Genomic DNA, 10934 nt, shown 5'->3' with positions numbered 1-10934 from the left:
GGCAGAGCTCCGGCCATGCGGCTGGAGAAATAAACATCTCTGAAACATCTAGCAAGAATCTGTCTGCCCATATATATTTCCTTTCCGCAGGACTCCTGGTTTGATATATGCATGTTGCAGGGTCCCCACTGCAACATCTTCCCATTTCTACCTTTTTGCCCTCCCTCTGTCTCAAAAATTAAATATTGCCCAGCACTGCCCATGTGAAGGAAGTTAATGCTATGAGGTAATGCAGCTGTGGAGACTGTATCTGAACTGCTTCACTGGGAATCAGTGAGGCATGGAGCATTCATCTAGCTCCCAAGAAGCATAAAGAAACCAGGGATTATCAGTGGCAGCTAGACAAACACACACTTGAGAGAAAAGGTCCCACCTCTGAGCACCTACTTCAGCCTTTAAGAGACACCACACAAACTGTGCCAGAGTTGGGTGGTGTGGTAATTCAGTGTGGGCTAACCTTGGGGTGGCTTTCCACAGCTCCTGTGGAAGGAAGATTGCTACATGGAAGCCATGGAGGCAGAGGCCTGCAGGGAGCAGCCAGCCTGCCTTGCTCCATCTATCCACTGAGCTATGAAACACAGCTGGTACCAGCCATGCTACAAGGACGGAGTGCTGACAGAGGGAGCATGTTGCAGGTTGGGGGCTGACCTTAACCCTGCCATTAAACTTTAGGGAAATATTAACAGTTATTCCTGACCACACAATATGTAGACCCTTAAACTACACCTAGGCAGACTCACCCCATCCAAATCTGCCCGTAATGCACCCTCTAGGTGCAAATATTTCACTTACCTTGTGTTTCCCCCCTACCTCCTTACCATGCAGTCAGACAAGCCAGAACAACCAGAACAGCTCCAAAAACCCAAAATATGAGAACCAACAGATATACATACTGCTTCCCTTCTTCAGCCTTCTGTCTTCCTCCCCCTCACACACACTTTCCCTAGCATCACCATTGTACACTGTTGCACCCTGCCTCCCTCTTCCCTTGTCAGTTGTGATCCTTGAAATGCCTCTCCTCAACCTGGGCTAGAGTGTGAGGGGACATCTTGTAAAGAGCAAGATGCAAAGTAGCAGAACACCCTCTGTAATTTACTGTGCTTACTCCCCTCATATCTAATGAACACAGTCACCTACCTACTGATCTCAGTGCTGTGGGCTGCTGAGAGTTAATGATGGCACCAACTCCTGAGCTACTGCGTTACCTGACTGCAGCACCAAAAGTGATTTATGCTATTATTTTCTTTGGGGGTTAATTAGGGGCTCGAAAAAGTAAAGGGCTGTCAGTGCTAGCTGGAATTGGTCTAGTGCAGCCAGGGGAGAGCAGTCATCCCTCACAGAGCTCTGCCAATATATCTTCATCCTGAACATCAATACCTCCAGCTCCCACCCCTCAGTGTAGCAGACAGCCCTCCATCCTGACCTCCCACAACCCTGTTAGTCTTATCATATAGAGTACGCTGCTCTGCTGAGTCCTGCCATTTCCATCTGGCACCTTTCACACCCTTACTCCTCTGTTATCTTCTCCTTACCAAAGCTTTGCCAATAATGCCCATTGATGGATAGGGAAAACTCACATGGCATTCTCCCAGAGGCAAGGAAGAGCTATCTTCCCTTGGTATCTCTTATAACTGAGAAACAGCAGTTTTCCTTCCTCTAGCTGTCCAGGGCCTGCTGAGGCCTGAGAAGCCACCACAGGCTACAGTTGCCCCTACCTCTTTGCCTAGATCCTCACGGATAACTTGCTCAATCTCCTGCCTGGTGCTCTGCGGGGCCTGGCTGTGCAGCACCTTGAGGGTGCGGGTGTACTCCTCAGGCAGGAGGTAGTCCAGCGCTCCCAGGTGCTGTCCCACCTTGATGAAGGTGCCTCGGTTGGAGCAGCACAACTCCCGGAGGCGCTCAGCAGAGCGCAGGTGCACCTGTGAAGAGACCAGAACGTTATTCAAGCCCTTTTGCTGTCTGTTACATGCACATGTCTACATATGTATCTTTTTTTGTCCAGTATTTAAGCAGACCAAGGATTTCCTTTCTTGATTCTGGGCATCATCATCTAACACGTCAGTTCAGTATTAGGACTCTGTCTGGATTTAAAGGGTCTGAACCAGACCAGCACAAGATGCCCCAGAATATAAAGGGCTTCAACACTTGTTTGTACAGGCACCATGATCAGTAACAGCACATTAGTTTTTGGCTCATCCTTGCACAGAAAAAAAAGTCTGGCCATAGGGCAGCATTGGTTTGTCACTGTGATTCACCACTATGATGCATAGTTTGGGAACCCCTTGTCAAAAGACAAAAATCACAACCACAACCATTATATCAGACTCTTAGTGTAAGTGCAGTGAATTAAAATGAGAAGAAAACCACAGAAACCATCCCAGAAACTTCCAGGAACTTAGAGTCTGTTAAAAATCAAAATTACAGACATCTATTTGGGAGTGAGAAGGACAGTATGTGGGCAATCCTTCATCTTCCTCACCTCACTCTGACACGCACAAGGGGAAATTACACCCCTCCAGTCCAGCCAGGTCTTTGCCAACAAAGTCTGCAGTGACAGTGGTTTGAGCAACCAAGTGTTAGAAGACTTGCCAGCTGTGCTCACAGTGGCCAAAACGCAACTACCAAATCAAAAACCCATTGCCAAACACTTGTCTGGTCTGCATTTCAGCTCTTAAGGTTCATTCTGCTCCTCAAGAATAGAACAGCCACCACATCCTTCAGTGACAATGATTTTTTCTGCCTTTATTACTCTCACTAGAAAAGGCTCCTACCAAGGACACAGCTATATTGAATAATATTTAATGAACTTATATTATATAAGTTTACCCTAGTACATTAATAAAATCTAAGCAAATCAATAACAAAAAATAACTGTGCACCCATCTCCTGTAAACGCCTGACACCTATCTGCATGAAGCTATGGATCCTGAAAGCTTGATCACAGGGAAGTTTTCCAGCTTTCTGCCAGCATCTGTGTGAGAGTCTTGCTTTCACATGCATGCTGGCTGGGAACAGTGAGAGGTTTTTGTAAACCAATCTTTTATCTTGCAGCTGCAAGTTAGTTATGCAGTTTGTTATGTTACTGACTGGAGAAATATTTTGAAATGGGTGTTGTAGGGTTTAACCAATCATTCTAAGAGCTGGATGGTCAAAGGACCAATAACCTTATGCCATTCAAGTGAACCAGGTTATATAAATGAGTTTGGAAATTAACAAAAAAATTCCCTTCCTTTGGACCGAAGTCTATGCCGCTTTTCTTGCCATCCCTGGTACAACAGCGACATGAAGCCTCCTAATTCCTCTGGCTTCTGTGTCAGAAGTCATTGAAGGTCAAATCCTGTGTTTGCAGCCCTCATCTGCCCAAGATCCTGTGGTGATGGACTCCACCAAAAGCCTTGAAGTACGTGACAAAAGGAACAATACCACAAACATTCATGAACAGCACATACACCCATGCCATTCAGCAGCTATCTTTGCTCTCTGTGCAAAGTGGTGCCCATCATGGGACAGGCTGAGTGTCTCGCATTTGGGAACATGTCGGGGGCAGACTGAGTGCTGAGCTGCAAGTGCATGAAACATAGGCCTAGGGGAGTGTGAGGAGAAAGCCTAATGTGCAAGTCTTGCCTTCAGTGTGAGACTTGACAGTTTGATGGACACGTGCTCACACACACACACACATTTTCCTAGGTGGGCACATATGGGCAAGTGTAACTCGTGCTGGGTTAATGAGCTTCCCCCAGCATCTTGCCAGCTCAAGAACACTCCCACATATATAGGCAGCAAATAACACCCATGAGCATGCCTCAAGTCTCCCACATCATTCTCCTGCGTTTTACACAACGGCTTCGAAGCTCCTGCTGTAACAAGCCTCTGCCCTGGCTCTTTCCCCGCTCTCCTTCCCTGTGTGCAGCAAGGACAAAAGGAGGCCAAAAGGGAACAAGGAAAGGAAGTTGTGATAAAAGATGAAACAGCAAGAAAACCAGGGAGGGAGTAATGGGATGAAAGAGAAAGGGAGAGAGGGAGCTAGAGCAGCTGGTTTGTTTGTCACAACACCAGGAGTCCATTACAGGGAAGCGGCTTTTTTGCAGCTCCAATAGTCACCCTCTACCCACGGCCTCCAGCTGTGGAGGAAAACCCTTGCCAGCAGTGAAGGAGAGTGGTGGCCAGCCACACCGCTCAAGGTGTTGGGCAGCCATAGCCAAAGGCACTGGCAGGAAACAGGGGCAAGGCTCTATACAGGTATGTCCCAGAAAACCCAGCACTGAGCTCCCAGCATTGAGCTCAGGCCAGTACAGGGCCCTACGATCTCCCATGCACAGCAGGAGCCCATCAAATGACTCCAGGCTGCAGCATGACTCAGGACAGAGCAGCAGCAGCCCAGGGCTGTAATGCAGTGCTGGGTGTCAGGCCAAGCAGCCAGCTCAGGATAGAGGTGCTGGCTCCAGTGCATTACCCCCACCACATGGATTGCCAAGGGAGATGGAAAAAACAGGATGGAAAACTCATGTAGCTAAAAATGCAACTGACAGTAGACACACTTGCATACAGGGTTTATCTTCGTATTGGTTACTGCTGAGAAAGAGGTGGAAATAGTCCCTCTTTCCTCTAGCACAAGGCTGAGAGGAAATTTTGGCCCTCACAAATTTATCCATACTGTTGAGAAGCTGGTTGGCCTCATGGATGCAGGAGTCCTAGCCAAGAGAGACAAAGAGGATGGTTACAGAGGGCTCCAGGAACAAAACAGAACAAAACCCCCATGCACAGCATTCTCCACAGTGCTTTCACAACTGGCTTGGCTTAAACTTTTAAGAGATAGATGCCCTGACTGGCTGGCTGGACCAGGGAATTCCAGCTCCTGCACCTCTAGAGAGACAACATGACCAAGCAACTTGTCTCAGAAGAAGTAAATCTGTAACCCTACATCTTACAAAATTCCAGTCTGCATTAGAGGCAGAAGTACAGCGAGCATGAAGCAGGACTGTGAATGCAGCTTCCAAGGACTCTTTTCTTATCAACCAGATCAAGTTTTTTAGCAGAAAACTTTCCTAATGATCTCTATTATTTTCTTGGATCTCCCCAAGATAGGTCACAGTCCAGATGCAGCACTTGTTTCTCTGACAGACTACATTCCCCTAATCATAGACAAAATAAGAGCATCACATTCCTACCACAGTGTCCAGTAGTGGTGGCCCATGCTTCTGTTCTACCTTGAAGAAAACACAAGGTAAACGGAAATCCCCAGAATGGCTCAGAATTTTTCTTCAAGATACTGCTCTTTGTTGCAAAAGCAATTCTTCAAGACTGTTTTTATCAGAGGAAAGAGCTGGCAACAACAGCTAATTTTACACAGACGTACTTGTATGCATCACCCCTAGGAGCACACTACAAAAAGAAAGGAAGCATTTCATGTACCAAGGAATATCAAGAATAAGCTTCCGTCAGAAAACCCTTCAGATCACAAATCCTGTCTGACTCTGTACATGGCTCTTTCCTCAGTCCACATGGGAATCTTTTTCTGTCTCAAATCCCTTCAGCAGGTCAGACTCTTCTGCTTTACCTAAACCCTGGTTAGACTGGGATTAACACTGATTATTAAAGCTGTGAAAGTAACAACTCTCAAGCATGGAGAGGAGGCAACTCTGGGATGTAGCACATGCTCAGCAAGCAGAGCTGCAAAGGGATGTTTTTTGAATTATGCTTGATGTACAAGCAGACCTGGCTTCTCAAGTAATTTGGGTGCTTTTGAAGGAGCCTTTACTGACACAGATTATTGGCAAAGAACTGCTCGTCAGAACATCAAATGTGCAGATGTCATAAACTGATAGGTGCTAACCTGGTCTTTAAAATAAAGGAATTAATTTAGAAGAAAATAAATGCTCAAGCTAAAATATACCAGTGAGAACTTCAGTATTTGGTATCTGGTGACAGACCTGGTGGCAAAAATGCTCAGAAAGGCCACTAAAGACAGTAAAGTAAGTGGTGGAAGCAACCCCTCATAGGAAATCCCTCAGAAAAAGTCAACCCAACTCTGCAGGCCATACTCTTAGCTGACAAAATGTGAAATGAGGATTAGGAATGCAAAGAGAACAGCCTGCCCATCACTGCTTACAATGGAGATACACTCTCCAAGACAGTATTTCAAGAAAGCCGTCTCCAGAAAACACCTGGAAGACTTCAATCACATAAAAATTAGAGATTAATTCAAGAAGTAGCTGAGATGCTAATAATCATAAAAAAAGAAAATCTTATATTAAAACTGCTAACTTCCAGAGGACTAAAAGGGAAAAAATGTTGCCCTATTTTCAAGAAAAATCCAGACTAATCTGGGAAACTATAGTCCTGCAAGCTTTAATTCTGTATCAACTAAATTAGTTGAGACAATAATTACAGAGAGTACTAAAAATCATCTAGCTAAATGTGATACAACTGATAAAAAGCCAATAGTGATTTTGAGGGGGGAAAAACTATTCTTCACCAGTCCACTAAAATACTGTGTGTTAATACAATGGCCAATAGAAAAGAGGCATTAGAAAAGAGGTATTTACTGGGGCTCTCAAGTGGCTTTCAACAAATATCCTCACAAAGAGTGAAAGGAAAACTCAGCAATTATTGGAGATACAAGAACATCACTTACTCATTTTATCCCATTCCCAGCTCAGAAACCCAGCACTACAGAAAGCAGCAATGGGAGACTCTCCAGTTAGGACAAGGCTGCAACATTTAGTGCTGTTCTCACCACAGTTTCTTTGCAACCTCCTCTGAGCATTTTTAGACCAGATGATCCTGCAGAAGCCTTGTCTATCTTAGGACCTGCATTCATTTTTACTTGCAGGGAAGATGAACTAGCACTGGAAACACTGAGAAATATGATGAAAAGGGGAAGAGGTCCAGGTAGCGCCCAGAAGGCAGAAGGAGCTCTCTACTACAAAATGATTGACCTGCATCACTGTCAAAAACAAACACCTGTTCTTACACCAAGGTTTCATTTTCCTGCTACTGATCTGGCAAAGGAGAGAACAGTGCAGTGACAACAATTCCATGAGATGCAACAGATATTATTCACCACTGTGGAAAAATAAGCCCTGCCAACTCCCTACCAAAGACAGGTGAAAAATCAATACACCAGGAGATCACCCTCAGCATAGATGGCTGCAAGGTTACACATACTGGGAGGTGCAGTTCGTCCTCCCCGCAGACACTGCTGGGTTCTCAATTAACTGGAACCATCCAACACTTGCATCACATTTTTGTGGACTGCTCAGCATGCTCAATGCACAGCAGGAGTCAGGAAAACCCAAAAAAGCTGTTTGACTGTGATAAAAAAGATTAAAATGTTTAAAATATCAAAACGCTATTGTATAAATTCAATGCACAACCCCACCCTGGATTCTAGGACATCCCCTCACAAAAAAAGAGGTAGATAAATAAAAAAGGACAGAGAAAGACAGGGGAAATATGACCATGTAATATAAAAGAGTCTGTTAAAAAAGAGATTTGAAATGTTTGGAGACTGTTTAGATTACAGAGAGTTGATGCATAAGAGAGAAAAGTTGGATAAAATAACGAAAGGAAAAAAAAGCTCCCATTCCTATTTCCAACTCTCATAAACCCACAAACAATGGCATATTCCACAAAGCAACAACCGTTTTTAAGTTGTTTTTTTTTTACATCCCATTTTGCACAATACAACATTAACCAGTGGCACTCACTTTCAGAGGAGAAAGAAACCAAGAGCTTAATGGAATTCAGAAAGGCTTTAGATATTTATGATAAAACAACCATACCTGATTTTATATGGAGCTTTTCATCTCTAAAAGTGCTTTTACAAACCTCTTTACAAAACTCAGGATCACTATTCCCCATTTTACAGACTCATAAGAACATTACAGGTAATAAAATGTCTAAAGGGCTTTGAACACTATTGCTCAAGGCATCAAGACAAAAATTACCCTATTGTCTGGCCACAATGAGAAAATGCAAACAGGGTGCATTATTGAAATCTTCAAAGAACCTATTTGGTGTATCCAACTCCCAAATTCCAGTTAAATCTTCTGCTGAGGTCAACCTGTTTCCAAGGGTCTTCCATATTCACTGAATTACCTGCCATTTGAAGGAGTTCTGACATTGGTGATGAACTCTTGCTTTCTTTCCACAGAACAACAGAACTGCTGCTTATGGTCTTTCATATTAAGCCTTTGAGAGGCTGGGAAGAAACTTCTGTGTGGCACACAGTAGGTGGGAGCATCCCAAGCATATATGCTGTGAGCCATCCCGGACAAGAACACTCTTCCAGAAATGCCTGCAGCAGGAGACTGACTGGAAGAGCCAGGCTGTCCTTTGGACTCCCTACAGAGGGAAAAGAGGATGTCATCACCTCTGTGGTTGGTATCCCCAAAACACAGTAAGTTGGGTAGGAAGAAAAGACATGTCAGAGAATACAGGAAAGGAATCTGGTCATAGTCGTTTCTCTTCCACCCCTGATGATGACAGAGCCATATGCACAGGACTAGTAAAACTGCAGAAGGAGCTTTAGATGACCCAGGACAGCACAAACCAGAGAGAAGTGAAAAGATGTCCACCTCAATTTAACACAGTGAGAAACTGAAATCGGTGGCCATGCCAAAAGATGTTTAGGGAGGATACGTCTACTGGTGATGTGAATAGGGCACTTTAAAAACAGCAGTACAAAACGTAGAACCAGTTTCAGTGACAGTGTAGTTCTGTCTAAGGGGCTGTTATCTCCTCTTTCAACTAATCAGAATAAGCATACAGTAAATATAAACTACTACAGCCTTCACTAACACTAGCAGCCTGGTAATCAAACTGACTGTCAGCAAGGATGCTGCAGGAAGACACACAACTCTAAATGGAATAGTTATTGTCTGCTTTTTGTATTATCTTTCCTACTTACCTTTTACAAAAGCTCATTCCTAAGCACACTAGCTATTTCCCATTCAAATGCTTCCTTATACCAATACTAACTGATCATACTGCCAATGATGGATAGATCCACACCTCTGGAATTGGAATAAGTCCTGGTGCAATGTACCTCACTACCTAGTAATTTGTTATTTGTATAAGTTATGTATAACTTAATAAGATCCTTCAGAAATTCTGGCACAACAGTTGGTTGCCAGTGGGACAGAAAGGAAGTGAGAAAGAGAACTTTATAGCTTGGAAAGGATTAAGGATGGAGATGATCCCCCAGACTAAAGTGACATCTTCTTAAGCTTCTCAGTTCCACAAACACAGAAAACAAGGAGTCACACAACTAGGAGGATGGCCAGTAAACGCTGTACTAATGGAATGTAGACAGTAAGCCTGCATCAGACAGCTGAAGTCTGGTGTTGGTGCTGTGGCCTTGTATCAGCAATGCAGCAGGTAGCTGAAATTACAGCAAACACATTTCATGATTCGTGCAAAACTTCCCTGGAGATCACAAGGGACTTTTCCAAACCTAGGCCAACATTTTACGCTGAACAGATAAGCTCACATGCTCGAGCCATCAGGACTCTGAATTTCCACATACAAGCGCTCACAGATGCTGACATCCCACCTGTGCCACACATACTCCGAAGTCTTCCAGCTAAAACCCCTATTCAAAACTTAGTTCATATAGGTGACTAAAGGCTGGCGTAGCAACAAACTGTAGCAGTGCAGGTGGCTGTAGCTACTCTTTCTCCTGAGGAGAACTCAGACAACCAGCTGTGGTGGTTAGCAACCCAAGTTTAGCAAGTAACTTTTCAGTCATGGTGAGAACCCATGATTCCCTTGTTTTGCCTTTTGCATGTTTTCCCCTGATTGAATATTTTGTCTCCTTGTTTTATGTATAAAGCTATGTATGTTCATTTTTCTTCTTTAATATGTATTAGTTCTAGAAAGTTCTTTGTTCCTCGACGCCCCATTGGATCCTTCCCTGAGTCCCTCCAATGTGTTGTTCCCATTGGTTCCCTTCCTGTCAATCCCACCTGCTTGTCTCTATCCCATTGGCTGAGATCCCCTTCCCCACCTATTCTGTACCCAGTTTAAGATCCCTGGACCCTCCCACCAATTGGTCTCTTCGTCCCTGTCTTTTCATGGGAATAAACCTGTGTGGAACACATACGGAGAGTCCCCTCTCTTTAATTCTTTACCTTCGCCTGCGTGCCTGCTCAACAGCGACAGAAGGATACAGCCCCTTTTGGGTGAGGAGCTCTACCCCGTTTTCATTGTGTGCTGGGCACTGAGTGCCGCCTTCCAGAGGGGTTTCAGCGTTGACCTCCGGGCTTCTTTGTGTCAGCACATGAGGGGTAAAACCCCCTTCTGCCAGCTCCCAGTGGCTGAAAACCCCTCCAACAAACTGCTAGTGTGAGATGTCACTTGGTTCAAGAAACATTTTTACACTAGGCTGAGGTCCACCCGTTTGGCCAGTCACTCCCCAAGATGCTCTGGAGAGGAGGATACAGTGTTTCTCAACTGCAGGGCAGAGCACCAGCAGTCACCTTGCTGAACCCTGCCCTTGCTGGCCGGCGCATGCACAACCAGCACTGATCACCTGTTTGTGTTCCATCTTCATTTTTCTCCAAGCTCGGTCATTTGTGCTCTGATTATCTCTCATTACTGACGACCTTGCTGTAATGAGTTTTAATCTGCCTCGTATTAATTAGAAACATTTTCATTAGCCAGCTCAATTTTAGGTAAATAGCTAATAGAAGCAACTGAGCTGCAATTAGTTAGCTGTTGGGCAGTTCGGGATAAAAATCAGAAGAGAGCAGCTGTTTCCCCTCTAGACACCTCTGTGATACAATGCACTGTTCTGTGTAAGTCTCCTGAGCCAGGAAAACAAGGAGCACAGGGATGGGCTGGTCAGTGACAAAGGGAAAATAACATGCTAAAATAACTGGGCCGTAGAACTCCTGTGCCTATAGCAGGAATCTGAGAGTCAAGCTGAGTTC

General features: G+C 44.6%; 1 protein-coding gene across 4 annotated transcripts in view; it reads right to left on the bottom strand.

The window, feature by feature from the left end:
• The window catches only part of ADCK1 (aarF domain containing kinase 1), a 79570-nt gene that overhangs the window by 47910 nt on the left and 20726 nt on the right, over positions 1-10934 (bottom strand). For 3 of the 4 annotated variants that reach the window (XM_017742234.1, XM_017742233.1, XM_008639632.2), the window contains one exon: positions 1716-1919. The exons of the other annotated variant lie outside the window; for it this stretch is intronic. In XM_017742234.1, the coding sequence (XP_017597723.1) occupies positions 1716-1919 (204 nt within the window). The remainder of the gene's footprint in view (positions 1-1715; positions 1920-10934) is intronic. 4 annotated transcript variants of the gene reach the window in all.

This window comes from Corvus brachyrhynchos, unplaced genomic scaffold (genome assembly GCF_000691975.1).
Source record: "Corvus brachyrhynchos isolate BGI_N302 unplaced genomic scaffold, ASM69197v1 scaffold115, whole genome shotgun sequence".
NCBI classification, from domain to species: Eukaryota; Metazoa; Chordata; class Aves; order Passeriformes; family Corvidae; genus Corvus; species Corvus brachyrhynchos.
The sequence above is the reverse complement of the archived record's forward strand: the minus strand, read 5'-3'. Positions and strand labels throughout refer to the sequence as shown.